Source organism: Pleurodeles waltl, chromosome 5 (genome assembly GCF_031143425.1).
Source record: "Pleurodeles waltl isolate 20211129_DDA chromosome 5, aPleWal1.hap1.20221129, whole genome shotgun sequence".
Classification (NCBI taxonomy): Eukaryota; Metazoa; Chordata; class Amphibia; order Caudata; family Salamandridae; genus Pleurodeles; species Pleurodeles waltl.
In genome coordinates, this window is record NC_090444.1 from 1797432393 (window position 1) to 1797452920 (window position 20528).

At 44.6% G+C, this 20528-nt stretch overlaps 1 protein-coding gene across 3 annotated transcripts in view; it reads right to left on the minus strand.

Moving 5' to 3' along the window:
• Nucleotides 1-20528, minus strand: part of LOC138296799 (epoxide hydrolase 1-like) — a 167260-nt gene that overhangs the window by 63348 nt on the left and 83384 nt on the right. For all 3 annotated transcript variants that reach the window (XM_069236241.1, XM_069236242.1, XM_069236240.1), the window contains exons 3-4: nt 13911-14091; nt 2472-2699 (exon numbers count right to left, since the gene is read on the minus strand). In XM_069236241.1, coding sequence (XP_069092342.1) covers nt 2472-2699; nt 13911-14091 — 409 coding nt within the window. The remainder of the gene's footprint in view (nt 1-2471; nt 2700-13910; nt 14092-20528) is intronic.

Genomic DNA, 20528 nt, shown 5'->3' on the forward strand with positions numbered 1-20528 from the left:
AATAGAATTTTTAAAAATCCTTAGAAATTCACTTAAAAAAACAAAAGTTACAGGGACGTTCTAGTTATGTTCTGAATTTACTCTCACAAAACCAGAGAAATTCAGCAGTTAGAGTTATTTCAAGTACCTATAACTCGTGACCGAAGGTAACTATAACTTGTGCCCTCGCCATCCATTGCTGATTACCCCAGATATTACAGTACTCATGACAACTTTTAGAACGCCAATAAAAATATCAATGACACATTAGAAGTCAAATTCTTGAAGAAAAAAATTTGCATGGCAGGAGCGCGAGTTGTAGTTACCCTAGACTGCGAGTTATAGTTACTTGAAATAACTTTAACTATAACAGCTGAATTTCTCTGGTTTTATGCAAGTAAATTCAGACCCTAACTATAACGTCCCTGTAACCTTTGTTTTTTTTAAGTGAATATATATATGTATAGATAGATAGATAGATAGATAGATAGATAGATAGATAGATAGATAGATAGATAGCCCAATGGGGCTTTATTTTAAGTTCAAATGAGCATGTACTAGTACCTGTGAGTGACCATGTGTGGTGCTTGAGTTACTTCAAGACTGAGCTGGAGTACATTGTACTGTTGTGGGTCCTTTTTGGGAGAAGTAACTATAATGGTGCAGTTTGTGAATAGCAATGGGCTTAGTCCTTTGTGGGTGGGCATGTGTCCCTCCTTAAACCCCTCCTTATTCCTTCCTAAACTTCTCCCATTTTTCAGTAAGTATTCCCCATTTTCCAGTCATTCCCCTTTGTGTCTCCACATTTACTACTAAGATGTAGGCATATATGTGCGGAAACCTCTAAAATCAGGGCAGAGAAATCTGCATAGAAAAGATAGGCGAGGTGGAGTCTGAGGTCTCCAGAAATAGGATGGTAAATCGCATTTTGTAGCTCATTAAAACTATTACTGTAGTACTACCAAACGTACTACTGAAGTGTCAATATTGCAAATGTGATCTTTAGAAATAGACAGAGGCCTTGCCACATATCTGCACACTGTCACATAACTTCCTTTTCCTCTGGGTTTTAGTAAATGTCTCTGTCTTCACATGCCACTGTACGTATGGAGCCATCTCTTCCACAGACCTGTTTTGTTCATTTCCCCTGATGAGGGAATCCAGTATCAGAACTCAAAGCATTTGAAGGGCAAGGGAAGCTTGCTCTGCTGCAGATAGTGCCCTAAATGGAGGGAGGGGGTTGCGTGGTGTGTGTGTATGCTTTTGTGTAGAAGGCTGCTGATGCCTTTGCTGTGACTCTTCCACATATGTAGGGAAAGCTTGTACTCCTGCTGCAGATCCTGTATCTAGTACATGTGTGTGGAGAAGCACACAATGATGTTGTCTTTGTTGTAACTGTTATTGGGCCGTGAGGGTAGTTTGCATTGGATTGCTGCCTGTGGCATGCCTGTTCTCCTCTTCTGTGCAGTAAAGTAGCATGTGCTGCAGATGCCAGTGCTGCATTTGCCAGTAAAGCTTTGTATCGTCTTTTTCACTTTGTGGAGAAGTGTGGCACAATGGTTAGAGCGGCAGACCCTGATGCAGAGATCTGGCCCGGGACCAGGGTTCAAGTCCCGCCTCAGCAGGTCTTGGGCTCAATTCCCTTGGGCCAGATAATTCTCGCCTCTGTGCCAAATCTAATTAATGGGTCCCACTCTGTAACTCTGGGCAATAGCTTGCTTAATCTCCACAATGGCCCCAACAGTGCTTGGATGCCTGGCTTCACCCTGGGGTGCCCAGGAGTGGGCACCTCACAGGAAAAAGCCAGGAGGGGTTCCATAGCGGTATGTGTACAGCGCCTTGAGACCCTAACGGGTGAGTAGTGCGCTATACAAGTGCGAACTTTACAGTTTCACTTTACAAAAGCCAAAACAATAGTCATTGTTAATAATTGTTAGTTATAATTTGACAAAGTCTCAACCATCAGTTCAGTGTTCTCACAAGAGTGAGACATGGAGAATGTGTGTACTGGATACTTTTCATTTTGCCCCCAACATTCAGAGTGATGATGTTGTATGGGTGATGGGTTCAAGAAAGGTGAGTTGAGTCTCCCACATACAGACAGGTTTTGCTGCTGGTTGGGCAGGAGGAATGGGAAAAACAGTCATGAGAAGACATCAGCAACCAAACGAGAGGGCAAACCAAACAAAAGTGTGAACAGTTCACTGCCACTCAATGATTGCTTTGTACTGAGGATTAATGCTTGTGAACCTTGTAGTCTAATTAACAAATGTTACATGAAACTTCCATAAATGTATGCTGTATAGGAAGGCAGACTGATTAAATGACTAACGTGTCCTTCATAGAGACTTTTGAATATATGTCTCTCCTCTCCAGACATCCCCTCCACATCTGAAAGGATCATGGAACAACCAAGACATAATTTTTCCTCCTATTATTCCTAATCCTCGCTGTCCTCCAACCCCATTTGTGTTGCCCTCCGTTCAGCTTACCCTGTTTGTGTGGTGCCTCTGAGAAGTCGAATCCAGGAATCGATGGACAAATGACCTCAAACACCAGGTCGTCGTTCAAGCCATGAGCAGCCGGTTCGGTCAGCAGCGGAATGATCCTGTAAAACTCATAGAAGGAGCCTGGCCAGCCGTGAATCATCATCAGCGCCTTGGCCTTTCGACCGGTGGGCACATGCGTGGGCTTCACATGGATGAAATGCACCTCGATCCCTGAAGAACAAAGACCATTGTTGGTGGATGATGAAGATATATCAGTGTAGTAGTTCATAGAGGTCTTTGACAATACATTGGAATCTTTTTCTCGCCTTCCCCCATACAGAACAGCGCAATTCCCATGTGATGTCACCAAAGTTGCTGTGTTGTGTTGCTTCAGAGGAGAGTGAAAAAATGGGTGACATCTAGTAGGTATTTTCTCTCCCCCAGTGCGGGCACACTTTAGGCTGCCATGCACCAACACATACATCCTTGCACAATAGTGTTCTGTCAAGCACGGGTTTTGTACTGCAGGGGGGCCTACCAGTAACAAAAACTACACTTTAATGATTTATCCTCTTTGTATGTGTGATGTACAATGCTGCATGCATTCAAAGTTCGAAGAATACAGAGAAATTAAAACATTTCTCCTCTGTTACACCTGCCTTGAGAACATGTAAGGTTCCGGCACAAATACTGTCTACAGTTGCAAGTAGATAGGGAGTTGCATCGAAACATATAGGTGGTTGCACATGAATGCCCATGTACCACTCATGGAACGTCCTTCTGATATAAAGGAGAGTAGCGCAAAGCGCTGCTTGGACCCACTCTACAACATAAATCCTGATTTGCAATGAAAAGTAAATAAGTAAGTATAAATTTGGGCTTTCGATTCAAATTGCAGCGTCAGAAGCAAGCCTTGCATTAAACCATTGAAACTGAATTTTCAGATCCAAATCATTTTAAAATTCCAATTCATTCTTGTTAAAAATGGAAAATATAACAGAACAACAATGTAGGATAAGTTCCAGTGGAACAAGTTATTACTAAACAACACACAAAAGGTGAGAACTCGATTGACTCAAAATGAATCATCAAACTGAGTAACAGTAGTTTTTGCTGTTTCAAACACTGACATACCAAATCCAACGTACTGGGTTCAGTATAAAACAACACAAACCAGGAACACAACAATGGAGTGCTTTGTATCGAACACTTTGCTGCTGCATAAAGCAGCTAAACTAAATAAGGATGAACATAATCAAAGCTGAGAGACATATTCATTGGGATATAAATTGTGAATATTGAATTATTAATGTATGCGCCTCCAAAGCAGTGTGATAAATCCAATTAGAATAGTTGAATGAATGTGCACCGATGAGCTTGCAATCAAGAACCTAGTAGAGAGCTTACAGCCCTCAACTGTTCCCCGTACTATTCTTGACAGAAATTAGAGTAGTTGGTTAATGAAAAGATCTGTTGTGGTCCATCACTGGATGCATAAATGTAGTCAAGGTACATATATTATCTATGTGTCTGTATCGCTTCAGGACAGTAGTACATAAAATACATAAAATATTTTGAAGAAATGGGCTAAACTATAGAACTATATCTTAGTCTAAGATAGAACAAAACTTGGAAGAGCAAGAACTTTGCTAAAACTTTTACACGCAAGGCATCTCCAACTAATGGACTTTTAAAAGTACTACCGGGCTGCCAAAGGTATAGAGCTGTACTCGCAGACTCCTCAGATCCACACCTTCGCTGACTGGAGTTCTGAGGGTAAAGAAGAAAGACAAAATGTGCTTCTACAACTACAACATTCACTTCTCTTTAACCAAGGACAGCTTATGACTGTTCAAGCTTTGATAATAACATGGCCAGATATTGCCTGCGTTTTCAAAACTGAACATGTTCTCTCTTAGAATAGAGATTATCTGAAAGGGTGCAAATCCAGCGCAGGAACACACAGGAGGGATAAATGGGAGAGACGCTCTCCTTCAGACCTTTTAGATCTCAATGGGCTTCTTAGTCTTTGGGATCTATGGTTAGTCTTGGATATCACCAAACATGACCTCTGTTGATATCAAAAGATGATACATTTGGAAACAATTATGCTTTGAACATCTAGAATCATAGATGATTTCTTCTGCCTGCAGAGCACACCCACCTGTAAGTGGATCTTTCCTCTGAATCTAAATGATGACCTTAGAAGACATGGTGAGACCTGGGCTTAGGACCTTCAGGTTTTACTATCCTATGAGTGAGTAAAGGCATATTCTTTCTGAAGTATGCAACTTTGATTGGACGGTGACTTTATGAAGTGCAATTATCTGTGCCACAGAGTTTCAAACCTACATCCACCTCATGCATACTTAATGGAGCACAAAGAGAGTAAAGGAGAACAAAGATTGCTCGCTTCCCTTGAAGATTCAGGAGCACAGAAAGGGCAAAGACATGCTCACTAACCTTAGTGAGCCAGAACCACAACAGGAGTACATTCGATCAAAGATTATTACTAGCCCTGGAGAGCCAGAAGCAAAAAGGGAGTTAAGTAGAACAAAGACTGCTCGCTACCATTGAAAAGAAAGAAGCAGAAACAAAGGAGACTGAAGACTGCTCGCCGCCTTCGAGAGCCAACAGTACAAAGGACATAAAGACTGCTCTCTTCTCTTGGAGAGCCAGGAGCAGAGGGGCAGTAAATGAGAATAAAGACTGCTGGCTGACTTAGAGAGCCAGGAGTACAGAGGGCACAAAGGGAGTAAGGAGAATAAAGACTGCTCGCTACACCTGAAAAGCCAGGGGGAGTAAAAGAGAATAAAGACTGCTCGTTACCCTTAGAGAGCTAGGAGCCGAGGGGAAGTAAAGGAGAAAAAAATCTGTTCTCTTCCCTTGGAGAGGCATGAACAGCGGGGTATGAAAGAAGAATAAAGAATGCTCGCTGCCTTAGAGAGCCAGAAGTACAGAGGGAGTATAGCCTGCTCACTACCCTGGAAGACCCAGGAGCACAAAGGGAGTAAGGAGAATAAAGACTTCTCGCTACCCTTGGAGAGGCAGGAGCAGAGGGGGAGCAAAGGAGAATAAAGACTGCTCATTGCCTTAGAGAGCCAGGAGTGCAGAGGGAGTACAGACTGCTCACTATCCTGGAAGAGCCAGGAGCAGAGGTAGTGTAAAGGAGAATAAAGGTTGCTCGCTACCATTGGAGCGCCACAAGCACAGAGGGAGTAAAGGAGAATAAAATCTACGGGCTACCCTTGGACAAAGGGAGTAAAGAGGAACAAAGAAGGCTCTTGATTATCTAATTAGACTGCAGTGGTGAAGGAGGTCCAGGGACACAGTGGTAAATGACAATGCCCACCATAAGTACTGAGCAGTATTCACTGATTCCCCCAAGGATCAAAAGAAAAGCCATCATGTGGAGATATGCGACTGGATTCCTTCATGGGGGATGAGGCTGATGGAAAGCAATCTGGGACAATCACGGACTGCCTTTCTGGCTACTCCACCTCAAGGAGAGTGGTCTAGATGCCCGCTGAGCTCCACTGGGTCTTCTTGTACCACCTACCCAGGCTATACAAACTCCTATCCACCTTCCCAATCACACCCTCCCTAGTGTTATGGAAATAAAGAACAATGTGCCAGATGTCTGAATGCATTTACTGTCTGCAACCCGTAAAATATGGTAAATCACAGGGGTACGAGCAGTAAATGTGTTTTTCAAAGGCACTGAATGGATTTAGTGATTCAGTAACAGATTACCAAATTGCTATATGGGTTTAGATACCATACCAAACCAGTATGTAGAAAAGGTATGCTTAAGACAGCCTTTCTAATTCTTTATGGGTTGTATTAATGTTTTGCAACCAAAATCCAGTTGCAAAACATTAATATTTTGGAGATTACTGAAAGGTAATGTAACCCATTTGTAAACAGGAAGGTAAGCTTGAGGTGCGCCTTCCCCTTTAAGAATGGTCAGAAAAACATTTTTTAGAGCAGGCAATAGTTCACTCAACCACTGCCCTTTTTATTTCTATTTAAAAAAAGCATCCTGCTGTCCTTTAAGGGAAACAAACTTCTTTTTTTAAAAGGCTACTTTACTTAAAAGCAGTCACAGACATGGTGGTCTGCTGATCCCAGCAGGCCACCGCCTCTGTAATGGGAACAAATCGTAGTGGCTCACAATTTGCACTCTAACTCATTAATATGCATAATGTAGGTCAGATTCTGACTCACTACAATTCAGATTTTAAGAACCGATCTATTAGTACATGGGTCGGTTTTGAAAAATCGTCGCAGGATTTTGCAACCAGTAAATAGAACAATGGCCTGATATGAGGCCTGTGGGTCTGTGTTCAGGGAAATAAGCCTCAGTCTCTTTTGCAAAGGAAACCACAAAGGACCGGGCTGCCAGGGCCTGCTGTGGGCTACATCTCATGTCACCTGGACTAGGAGATACTACCCGCTCAGGACAAAGGAGGAGCCTGCCCTGTGCCTAGATCGCCAAACAGGGGCCCTTAAGTGGTGACCTGGCAGGCCTAGCCCATCACAGATCTATATATGGAGACAAAAGCATCATGGGATTAGTGTGCAACAGTCACTCTCATCTTCAAAACCATTGCAGATAAAACTTTCCCATCAGCAGCTCAGGATGGACATAGTGTCCACAGGTCATTCTCTTGAGTTACCAACGTGTTCGTGTCCAAGCACTAGAAGTACAGAAGCAGGTTCTTGGTGGTGCCAGCCTCCCTTGTGGCTTCCTCCTTTGCAGGCTCTGCCTCCACTTCTCCCTTCCATGCTACATCACTGTGGCTCAGGCAGACCTCACCTGGCCAAGCACACTCTTAATCTGTGCATGGTAACAGCCAGGCCTTGTCCAAGCAGCCCAGCACTGCTATGTGCGGTGGAAAGAGGAGGATACGCAGAGGCCACTGACAACCATAACAATGACTCTCCAGTGACCTGACACTGCACTTACCAGAACACTCACTCTTTAGGAAAAGAGGCTGACAGAATATTAAAGAATGGCGTTCTACAGTTTCAGATCAAGACAAGAGACACAAAGAAAGAGTTTCTACTCCTTAAAGAGTTTTTAATACTGTGGATACTGGACCTCATTGCCAGGTGACAGAATGTTTTTACATGGAGTGTTGGCAATAAGCCTTGGAAAGCCAATGGGGTTGACGTTTGTGTGGCATGCAGTTTGGCTGTGTCCGTGCCATATAAACATCAAACCTATTTAATTAGGGTGAAGGAAAAAGGCATAGGAAAATGGATGCTGCACAAGCCAGTGGTAGAAGGCATTCTGTTCTAAGTTATCTAGAACAAAAGGAGCAACCAACACCGTTTGACATTGTTATGGGCACAATAGGCTGCAACAGCATTTGCTGCCCTATGTACACCGGGTATGTCTAGACATGGCTCCCAGTTTCGTTGTGCCAGTGGAACCAAGCTACATCTGGCTGAAGAGCTCTAACTAGGGTGACTCCGGTCCTAAGGTGTTTGTCTTTAGGTTCAGGGAGAAGCTGGCCTGGCAGTTCAGGCTGTACTATTCCCATGGGTCCAAACTGAGGTGGCGTGGTGGGCGAAAATTACAAATTAGGATGCGTCCTGTGTGGTAGCCAGTGGATGAGATTAATTCAAGCATTACACCCATCACCTTGTTCTTTTTGCACAAATAAAGCAACATTTTTCCTGTAGCACCCATTTTTCCATTGCTTTTGTCAGCACCTTCTCACCTCGATTTCAAATGTAATATAGTCCTACCTCAAGCATTCAATGGAGGCCTCACAGGAAAGATGATACATTGATTTCCAGACATGCAGCCTCGGAGGCGATGCGGAGTTGATAAGAAATTGATGTGTGGCGATACATGGAAAATCCAGATGCTGTGTGTTGCTGGACCCGTGGGGAAACAGGCGCAGCGTCGATTCAGCAGCTGCAAGACAGGCACTGCGTCGATTCTCCAGCCGTGGGATAGGTATTGCTTCAATGTTGTCTGCTGCAGTGCTTCGGTGCGTGAGTTTTCTTCTTCAGGTCACCAGTTTACACTTCCAAGGGCCCAGGGACTGGAGTTGGCACCACTTGGCAAGTCAGGACTCTCAGCAGAAGAGCCCAGGCACTAGCATATGAAGTCTTTGATGTCACTGAGACTTCTTAACAGGAGGTAAGCTCAGTACAAGCCCTTGGAGAACCTTGGAAAGCAGGATGTAGAAAGCAAAGTCCAGTCCTTTCACTCCCAGGACAGAAGCAGAAAGCAGCAGGCCAGCACAACAAAGCAACAGGCAGAGTGGCAGTCCCTCCTACAGCATCCAGCTCTTCTTCCTGGCAGAATGTCCTCAGTCCAGAAGTGTTCTAACTATATGGGGAAGATGTCAAGTACTTATACCCTTTTATGTCTTTGAAGTAGGCAAACTTCAAAGAGAAGTCTTTGTAGTGCACAAGACCTTGTATTTCCTTGCCCTGACCCAGACACACTTCCAGAGGGTTGGAGACTGCTTTGTGTAAGGACAGTCTAGCTCTAGCTCAGGTAGGCCCATCAGGAAATTCAGGAGACATCCCAGCACACCCAAACTCCTTATGTGTGACTGTACAGAGTGATTTCACAACCAGACCAACTGTCATCCTAGCCCAGGCGTGTAGTCCACAGCGAGGCGGAGGCACAGAATGGTTAAGCAAGAAAATGCCCACTTTCTAAAAGTGGCATTTTCAAACTTACAATTTAAAAACCAACTTCACCAAAATATGTATTTTAAAATTGTGAGTTCAGATACCCCAAACTCCATTTCTCTATCTGCTCCCAATAGGACATTACACTTAAAAGATATTTCAAGGCAACTGCCATGTTACCCTATGGGAGAGATAGGCCTTGCAATAGTGAAAACAGAATTTAGCAGTATTTCACTAGCAGGACATGTCAAACACACTTGTACATGTCCTATCTTTTAAATACTTCAAAAAGATAAAGGGGATCCGGAGGATTAATGGTCTAGTGTATACCTTCCGATAGAAGTTATTTTATAATGAAATGCACTGTTCCAAGAAGAGAAAGAAAGACAAGGTGAACACTAGGGAGTCCTAATAGTTAGGAGCAAGAGTCCTCACACACCCTGTTGGGTGTCATGCTTCATCATCGGATGTGCTCCTCGTCAGACCGGCGCTGCAATGTCTGACGGGCACCCCCCGTAGGGGGGCTCTTTGCCGGAGATCTTTTCTCGATGATGCCGCTAATGCCCCACAAGGGAGTGGGGGAAAAAAAAAAAAAAGAGGAGAGATTAAAAAAAACAGAATAAAATTAGCTCAAGACCCTCACTGAGTACTATGTTTATTTGTCTGTTTGGGGTGATGGCCAAGATTAAAAATATAACCGGAGAGTGAGATAGAGATGATGCTCAACCACTCTCTAATACTATATACGACAAAAAGGAGGTCAGGAACTACCAGACCTACCTTAAATTAGGGTCAACATGTTTCGCGTCTCTGTGGTCCACAAGGATCCTATTACGCTTCTTCAGAACCTAATGTATTCTAAACTTCTCCAACTCTAGACTAAATGGACTCTTGCAAACTATAACTGACAGTCAAAAAGTATCACCAGTCACTTACGCAAGTCCAACATGACCCGAACTTTCTGTTCCTATTAGTCACCCTGCAAAGGTATAAAATATATCAATATATAGGTTATGTACCACATACCCTTGTTTCTTCAAACAAACAATAAACATGTGCCAAACTGTGCAACACAAGGTGGTGGTGTTGGTGGTAGCACACTCCTGCCAAATGAATAACGAAAGGCTTACCCTCCCAAGTTGGGACAGGGCTTCATGGGATCACGCAGGCCATTAGCCAGGCTTACAAACACTCTAACCGTCAAGTAGACAAAACAACGAGAGAACAAACACTTATGTCATGATACCAATAAACAATCAAACCCTCAGATGACAAAGAATGTTTAGCATATTCAAAAGTAATGTGAAACAAATTAATAGTAATATGAAAAGGGTTGGTATTCTCTCAAGGCACCTCTATTAACCAACCCACACGATTTCACTACAACTGGTCGTTGTCAAACATAAAGAAAAACCGGTGTCAATACGGGAATACTGTCAATGATTGCTCATAAACTGAGAATGACTAAAAATAAACTCTGCCGGAACTTAATAGGCCGGGAATAGGAGGGAAATACACTGTTCAGTACACAAACTAAATTGTAATCCGTACATTGGGGCGGTTCCGATGTAAAACACCACCCTCTATGAACATAGCATGAGACGCACAGGCTCGGAATCCGAACCTGTGGCGTCTCTCTCTATAGCGATCGTGCACGTAAGCAACAAGTGCCGCGCTCCAGCCTCGTGTGCTTGGGAGGCCGTCGTGTAATTTCTTTTAGCGGCAAGAATACAAAAACAGTCAGTACACATCGGGACGCTTACTTGTGCAGTCCTGACGGCAGGTGTATTCACCTAACCCTGGTCGCGCTCCCGAAAGTGAAGGGAGCCGCAGGCCACGGACTAGAAATAGTCAGGTGCCCGGAAATAGACCTGCATGGTTGACACTCGCGTTGCCCAGCAACGCAGTGAACGAGGCATTAAAAAACAGAAATGTTAATGGTAGCCAAAAAGAGAAAAGGGGCTCACGCAGCTCATGCCACTTAACAGGTATAAACGATGGCCATCTTGGAGTGGTGCTCCACTAAACGAAAAGTGATGGAAGTTGTTAAGTAAATAGGAACTCACTGCTCCCTTAGAGGCTATCTGGAACACGAAGTATGTGAATGGGACATGGGAATAAGTCATATCTAATCATATACCAAAGATACTAACAACGATGCTGTCAAAAATAAATGGAAAAAGAAACTAATAACCAGTAATAGTATCTAAAGGAGGTGCATGGTCAGGCAGCCTCAAAATCGCACACATATGTGATGGACAGGGTAGGATGATACTCATAATCCTTCTAGGATGGTTCAGAACGAAAAATTGGTCCAAGGTATATCATCATTTAAGCCTTTAAGATGTGTGTTAAGTTTAAATACCCAACGTTGCTCTAGTTCCATGTCCCATTCACATACTTCGTGTTCCAGATAGCCTCTAAGGGAGCAGTGAGTTCCTATTTACTTAACAACTTCCATCACTTTTCGTTTAGTGGAGCACCGCTCCAAGATGGCCACTGTTTATACCTGTTAAGTGGCATGAGCTGCGTGAGCCCCTTTTCTCTTTTTGGCTACCATTAACATTTCTAGGTTTTAATGCAGCGTTCACTGCGTTGCTGGGCAACGCGAGTGTCAACCATGCAGGTCTATTTACGGGCACCTGACTATTTCTACTCCGTGGCCCGTTGCTCCCTTCACTTTCAGGAGCGCAACCAGGAGTAGGTGAATACACCCGCCGTCAGGACTGCACAAGTAAGTGTCCCGATGTGTACTGACTGTTTTTGTATTCTTGCAGCTAAAAGAAATTACACGACGGCCTCCCAAGCACACAAGGCTGGAGCGCGGCACTTGTTGCTTACGTGCACGATCACTATAGAGAGAGACGCCATAGGTTCGGATTCCGAGCCTGTGCGTCTCATGCTATATTCATAGAGGGTGGTGTTTTACATTGGAACTGCCCCGATGTACGGATTACAATTTAGTTTGTGTACTGAACAGTGTATTTCCCTCCTATTCCCGGCCTATTAACTTCCGGCAGAGTTTATTTTTAGTCCTTCTCAGTTTATGAGCAATCATTGACAGTATTCCCATATTGACACCGGTTTTTCTTTATGTTTGACAACGACCAGTTGTAGTGAAATCGTGTGGGTTGGTTAATAGAGGTGCCTTGAGAGAATACCAACCCTTTTCATATTACTATTAATTTGTTTCACATTACTTTTGAATATGCTAAACATTCTTTGTCATCTGAGGGTTTGATTGTTTATTGGTATCATAACATAAGTGTTTGTTCTCTCGTTGTTTTGTCTACTTGACGGTTAGAGTGTTTGTAAGCCTGGCTAATGGCCTGCGTGATCCCATGAAGCCCTGTACCAACTTGGGAGGGTAAACCTATCGTTATTTATTTGGCATGAGTGTGCTACCACCAACACCACCACCTTGTGTTGCACAGTTTGTCACATGTTTATTGTTTGTTTGAAGAAACAAGGGTATGTGGTACATAACCTATATATTGATATATTTTATACCTTTGCAGGGTGACTAATAGGAACAGAAAGTTCGGGTCAGGTTGGACTTGCGTAAGTGACTGGTGATACTTTTTGACTGTCAGTTATAGTTTGCAAGAGTCCATTTAGTCTAGAGTTGGAGAAGTTTAGAATACATTAGGTTCTGAAGAAGCGTCATAGGATCCTTGTGAACCACAGAGACGCGAAACATGTCGACCCTAATTTAAGGTAGGTCTGGTAGTTCCTGACCTCCTTTTTGTCGTATATAGTATTAGAGAGTGGTTGAGCATCATCTCTATCTCACTCTCCAGTTATATTTTTAATCTTGGCCATCACCCCACACAGACAAATAAACATAGTACTCAGTGAGGGTCTTGAGCTAATTTTATTCAGTTTTTTTTAATCTCTCCTCTTTTTTTTTTTTTTTCCCCTCACTCCCTTGTGGGGCATTAGCGTCATCATCGAGAAAAGATCTACGGCAAAGAGCCCCTCTACGGGGGGTGCCCGTCAGACATTGCAGCGCCGGTCTGACGAGGAGCACGTCCGATGATGAAGCATGACACCCAACAGGGTGTGTGAGGACTCTTGCTCCTAACTATTAGGACTCCCTAGTGTTCACCTTGTCTTTCTTTTAAATACACTGCACCCTGCCCGTGGGGCTGCCTTGGGCTGTCCTTAGGGGTGACTTACATGTAGTAAAAGGGAAGGTTTGGGCCTGGCTAATGGGTGCACTTACCAGGTCGAACTGGCAGTTCAAAACTGCACATGCAGACACTACAGTGGCAGATCTGAGACATGTTTTCAGGGCTACTCATATGGGTGGCACAATCAGTACTGCAGGCCCACTAGTAGCATATGATTTACAGGGCCTGGGCTCACATATGTGCACTATACTAGGGACTTGCTAACAAATCAAATATGTCAAACAAGGATAAGCCAATCACCAATAACATTTAGACTGAGAGCACTTGCACTTTAGCACTCATCAGCAGTGGTAAAGTCCCCAGAGTCCTAAAGCCAGCAAAAACGAAATTCAGCACAGGATCACAAATAGGAGATTGGAAGGAAAAGGTTTGGGGATAACCTTGCAGAAAGGGCCATTTCCAACAATAATCTTGAGCATAAACAGATGACCAGCTCTCGGTTATCAAAAATATAACATTTCAATAAAATTATCATCTTCCATCTTTAATAATTACTAGTGCATTGGTACATTAAATATTGCAACACTGTCACTCAGGCTTCCCAAGGCAGAAGCATTTTAACACCACCCACGATAGACACAGCTCTCACCTTCAATCGTGGTCTTGAAGTGTGGGTAGGCATTGAGCACTTCCACCTGCTTCCTCCAATCAAACTGGTACCTCCAGTGGGAAACAACCTTGTGCAAATGGTTGGAGTTAAAGCCATAGTGAAACTTAGCATCTTCGAGTGGTGGCGTGAAGCGGGCCTGGTCCAGCCGGTGATGTAGATCCTGGAGAAAGAGCCCCCAACAGACATGTTATATTGTCAAGCAGATGTCCTGTATGATCCAAGTATATATAGCTATTGATCACTGGAAAGGTAAGCCAAGCTCTTTTTGTCTGCCCGTACACGAATGCCATAGGCTTTACTTAGTATGAAGCTTTACTTTTTGTTCTGAGTAAGCCTACCTCCTTCACATCTAGTTAGGCACCAAACCATTATGAATAGAAATGCTTGAATCAGTCTAAACCACTAGTAATTACATTTGGCAGCATCACTTGCCCTTATTTGCTTTGCTTGTGTGTGACAATACAGACAGGAAGCATCTATATCTGAAACACTTTTAACTCCACTAAAACAGGGACAGGCCAGCCGTAACTGGCATTCTGTCCTAAGTAATCTGGTACAGAAGCAACATCATACATGTTTCGACCTGTCAGGGGCAAAATAGGCTTCAACAGCACAACCGTAGGATTATTTTATGAGTCACAGTATTTTGGTAACATTTATACCCATAAATATGGAAGGGATTTTGTCCTTGTGTGCTTGAATTGTGCAGCAGGAATAAGACCCACTAGTGTTTTACATAGTACTAAATACCACACGTTTGCTTTGAAAAACTGTAAATAACAGGTGTTATCATTAGGCAATTCTTGGTGCTGAATCTACTGACCTACTGATGGATGGAAGGCAGAGTATTCCTTGCTGGGATTTTAACTCATGAACTCCGGGACACCTCATTTTGTAGGGGCCGGTGTCCAACCCACAAAACCATCCACCTAAATGTACTCCTTAACTCTAGAATGTCCAAATTCCTTTCAGATATGTTGTAGTTGGATAGCATAACTGTGCTTTGGGTCGAAGGTGGGCCCAAGGTAGTCCCATGGGCAGGGTGCAATGTATTTAAAAGGTAGGGCATGTACTGGTGTATTTTACAGGTCCTGATAGTGAAATACTGCTAAATTCTGTTTTCACTATTGCAAGGGCTATCTCTCCCATAAGGTAACATGGGGATTGCCTTGAAATATCTTTCAAGTGTATAACTTGGATACCATGACTGGGGTTAATTTTGAGCTGCAACATTTTGGGGGGATGCAGATTTTGGAGAGCACCCAACCTGGCTTGACCTTGTGCTTCAGATCTTTAGAGGGTTTTGTTGCTCATCTATTTTTGTCTGAGGCAAAGGTCTCTGAATGGGACCCAGCATTTAACCAGTAAGTCATAGTGAGATTTCCAGGGCCTGAAAGGTAGAGTCCCAGGGATGTTTTCCAGTTATGGATCTGGTTGTGGCTAACGAGAGCTTGGAGGTGTTTAGCTGTTAAGTCCCTGCGGAAGGCAGTGATGACGGGAAGACTCAAGGACTTCATAGAGGAAGCTCAAGAAGTAAATTCCAAGAACAAGTGATGAATGAGGACAATAATTTGAGAGCTGATTCAGAGTCGATATGGGTGCGTCCAAGAGAATCAATCCTGCCTCTGCCAGTCGTATCACTGACCTCACAAGAGTCACACACTGCAGAACCCCAGGGGGAAGAGACAACTGGCAGAGCAGAATACACAACAGTAACTCACTGCTTTGGTGGTTCGAGGGGATGTCAATCAGTGTGAATGGTGTTCTTAGAACTGCTAGTAACTACAGTCGCACCGGTGAGGCATGAAGAAGAGAGTGAATCAAGGTCGATAAAGGTTGCACCAGAGGACCGGCCTTCTACGCCAAGGAGGTCCACCATGGGAAGCACAGAAGATGCTCAAATTCACATTCCAGAGAGAGCTGGGTGAGTGCTGGTTTCACCCTGTGGCCCTAGCATGGGGTGCAGCAGATTGGGAGTAGAAGGTAAATTCCAGGCTGTTTCCAGCATGATGTTCGTTCAACAATCTAATTCCTCCTGATGAAAAGGCGAGCATCACCGCGCCCTGAGCTGGTGAAAGTTGTCACTGGGCCTTACTGCGTTTTCGAAGGGGTGTGGGAGGTTAAGCATGGTGCCTGGCATAAGATAAAATGTACTAATTATATGAAGTGCCAATTTAGGGGCTGAAACTCTTCAAATATTATTTTAAATCGAGTGGGAGACATACAGCATGCAATATATGCTATAGATCTCCCACAGTAATCTTATTCCTCTTGGTCTGTCTAGCACGCCTAATCTTCAGAAATGTTGTAAAGCATTTAAGGTCTTTCTTTACCCCTACAAAAAAGAAGTGTTTTTCATTGTAGATGTTCGCAAATTCAAAGCAAAAGTGCCAGGTATAAAAAAGTTCAAAATTCGGAAATAAACAGGATAAAATAAAATTTGCAATCCATATTTGATTTATGGTGTTTGATGACTACTGGAGACCTGAGGGCTCAGTAGGGCTCTCTGCCTCACACATGCTAATCAGGTAATCCTCATCAATAAGTTGAAATGGAAACTGCAGGGCCTAAAGTCTATGGTGATCTGTCCACCTGACAACCGGCTCCTCGTTTTGATGTTCTGCCAGACTTGGTTACAGAGTTACTCAGGTTTCAGGAGCCCGGCACCTACATTTGCTGCACTGTGCTGCGCGAAGGGGAAACCAAGCGCAACACCACATCTTGAGAGGCTGGACACTGGCGTAATCATCTGGGCTGACACGCAAGGAGGCTGCCTTGATACATATATATACTTTTGTGCAACCATGAGCATCTATATTCTGGATTCCCTGAGAGGAACAGTGAAGCAGTTCAGAGCTCAGTGGTTTGGAGAAAATATGGCTCATGGACTCAAACTCTGCATTCAAGATGTTATTACAAATATGGATATATTTCAAATAACCTGTGTTGGCGGTATGGCTGCATTTAAAGTTAGTGTGTCAATGCAGAGTGCAATGGAACTAAGGCGGCTATTTCGAGATCCGCGGTAACAGAGAATTCACCAGACATTGGCTGATGCCCCATCTCTTGGGGCTACTTTCGTGCGTTCGTTTGATTTACACTGAAATTAACAAAACTATTTGGGACACTTTGACAGGAAATTCCTCTGGAAAAGTATCTAAAATTATTTCTGCCCTGAGACGCAGAGCAGTATGTGTAGAGCTGCACCCAATGAAGGACCTGAGGTCCAAGTATGAGGAAATGAGAGTTTACACCAGTGTAGGCCAAAGATGGCGATCCACCCACATGCTATTTGTACATAGAATTCAGTGCTTCATTTGTGCTTGTTGTTTCCGGTGCTGAGCACCGGCACTTATTTTTGTGCCTCAAGCATTTACTACCAGCAAAATACACATATGGGAAAGACGAAGGAAGATAAAAACGAAAAAGCGTCACAATGGGAGAAAACAGAAAGCGGCAGGAGTGAGCTGAAGGGGCAGGGAATGGCTTTATATGGAAAGAAAAGGCCCGAGATGGCTTCAGGATCACGCTGCCTCAGTATTCCGTGTTCACACATTTAATTGCAGTAGCAGCGTGTTTCAGATGAGGGCTCTAGGCGCCGGCACCTTTTTATTTACAAATTAAGCGCTGATAGACTTTATGCAAATGATGTGAAACCCTCTCTCATACGAACCAATCCTGAAGTGAGCTGACATGGTCCTAGTGATGGGCCGACTATAGGTACATGGTATGCACAGAGCTACCAAGAGATGACGTAACGTGCGCTGGTCCAAGCACAATGACTGGCAGTGAAGTGAAGTGCGCATGTCAGTTGTTTGCCACGGCCAACCCGACATGCGCACTTCAGCTCTCTGCAATCTGCGGCGTGCTATGAGCCGGGAGGAACAGACGCAGCCTCCTGGTCTGTATATGAGTGCCGAGTCCGCCTGCCCCGTCCAATCCTGGTGCTGCTGTCATACTGTTCACTAATACAAACATTATGGAAGCAGCATCAGGATTGGTTTAGTTTACGAGCGACTTTAGCATTCACCTCTGTAGGGGTCGGGCCACGGCTTGTATTAAGGCGGGCGGCGGGCAGCGGGCAGCGCTGGGCATGAAGATTAATAGAATGTCTTCACATCTGGAGCCTTCACCCAGCTGTGGTGCGGCCCGGCCTGCAGGTGTCACCAAGAAGAGCCAGAAGTGATGATGTTCAACAACAGAGCGGTGAGGGACTCATTCATTTCAAATGGGTCAGATAGCTCAACAAAGAAATCCTCATCCACGGAAGCGTTTTCACATATTCTACTTATTTGCTCGATTTTTGCTATTTATTTAATTAAAACTGATTTTTTGTCGCATTCAGCACATTTGAGGGGGAGGAAATGCATTTTATCTAGTTAATAAGTGAGCTACGAAAACAGCGTGAAAGAGGTTTGCTCCGTGTATTGCACAGTGCCGTAACAAAGGCCCCGCAGCCCCTGTGGTGGGGGGAGGTGGGGGGGGGGGCAAGCTCTAGAGTGGCCCCTTCAACACGTACACTGACTGGAGAGCTCCTGAGTGAGTCCAGAGGTGGGCCCCTCCATGTATTGTACGGAGGGGGGGGGGGGTCCCCAAGTTTTCTTACACCACTGGTGTCGCGCTGCACCAAATATCATTGACTCATTCTCAAGCAGCAGCAAAAGTTGTGACGTTGACTTACACCGTGCTTTGCATCTGAAACGGTCGCGTGGTGACTATGGGGGAGGCCTGGGGGGAAAGGTGAGGGAGGAGACATTGACGTGTCAAGGGCTGTACACAGGGGGCTGAGATGGAGACAGAACGGTTAAAGGGACCGGTGAAGTAGATGGCTCAGTGAGATTTCGAGAACCGATTGGGTGACACGGGGAGGGCGGCTGGTAGAACAGACTGCCACAGAAAGCACGTGGCATCTGGTGTTTCACTAGATCTATTAGGAAATCTACTCAAAATGACCTTTTCGGTATAACCGTGTTAGAATGCTAGTTGCGCTGCATTGTTTTTTTTATATATATGTTTTCTTTTTTATTTCAAGTATGGCTTTGCAAGTATTAGGTTCTTCTTCAAAACCGTTACAAATATTTCCCGCCACTAACCCTGAAGTCGCCCTCGTTGTTATTCAGTAGCGAGCACCGAGGTGTGCTGTCTGCGTGCGTCTCTGCAGCCTCGACAGTCCGTTTGATTATTTATAGAAGACGGTGTAACAAACAGTCCTGATAGCTAAAAGCAGGTGCGGCGGGGCCGTGCACCCCGGGAAGCACGCAGCCGGCGGCTCCCATCAGTGCATTAGGCGCGCCAGGGTCCCCGGCATGTTTAGCCCGCTCGGTCCCTCCTGGGAAAAGGGATGGGTTCATTTCACGCCACCATCTTTGCGCTTGGCCCGCCGCCACTGGTGCGTGCCCCACTCACCAGGCGACGAAGCGCAGGACATCGCCTTAGCGCTGCGAGTCCACTCGCCGGAGTCCAGGCGCAGGGCCCGCCATAGCGCTGCGGCGCCCTGTGCGAGTGTTCGTTGGCGCCCCCAGGGACCACCTCCGCCACGGATTCCCTCACCACCACCCTTTAACAGTGCCCTCCAGTCTCCACAACCACTCTCGCTCACATGCATTTAATTGGTTTATAGCGCCACTCGTGGCACTAGAGCACTTTACACCACACACACCTTACACAGAGACAATCAATCATAGTAAATCAGTGTATAGGAAATGTTACATGTAAATGTAAATTGTAAATTAGCACTTGTTTAGCGCACTACTCACCCGTTAGGGTCTCAAGGCGCTGTACTCATACTATGGAACCCCTCCTGGCTTTTCCCTGTGAGGTGCCCACTCCTGAGCACCCCCAGGGTGAAGCCAGGCATCCAAGCACTGTTGGGGCCTTTGTGGAGATTAAGCAAGCTATTGCCCAGAGTTGCAGAGTGGGACCCATGAATTAGATTAGGCACCAAGGCGAGAATTATCTGGTCAAGGGGAATTGAGCCCAAGACCTGCCGAAGTGGGACTTGAACCCTGGTCTTGAGCCAGATCTCTGCTTCAGGGTCTGCCGCTCTAACCATTGAGCCACACTTCTCCACAAGGTGTAGGAGCCACATGTCGTCCATACTGGTGGGCTGTATAGTTTAATAGTGCTTGGTCTGCAGAAGCACAAACTCAGAATTTAAACTGTAACACAAGTGTGGGGATTCTCTTTAATAAGAATTGATTTCTACCCAAATGAACCCTTTTTCCACCATTTTGATAATGAAAGGATGGGGAAAAATCATAACGCATTAATCTATATACTTTGCAGTAGATCTATTAAGAAACATATTCAAAATGGCCTTTTCATTATAACCGTGTTAGAATGCTAGTGGCGTTTGATGACAGTTAGTAGTTTACTGTTCTGGATTAGGATTGTAATTTATAAAGTGCAAATAATAAAATGACCTCAGACAAAAGTAGCAACCTGCTGACCTATTTGCTTTTTATGCACTTGGTGATGTGCATGATACACCTTCTTTGCAGCAGGGATTCTAACCCCCTGCGCTACCTTAAAACTTCCACTACAGATAACTGGATCTCTCTCCAGGCAAATCACTATTCACCAGAGTTATCTTGGCAT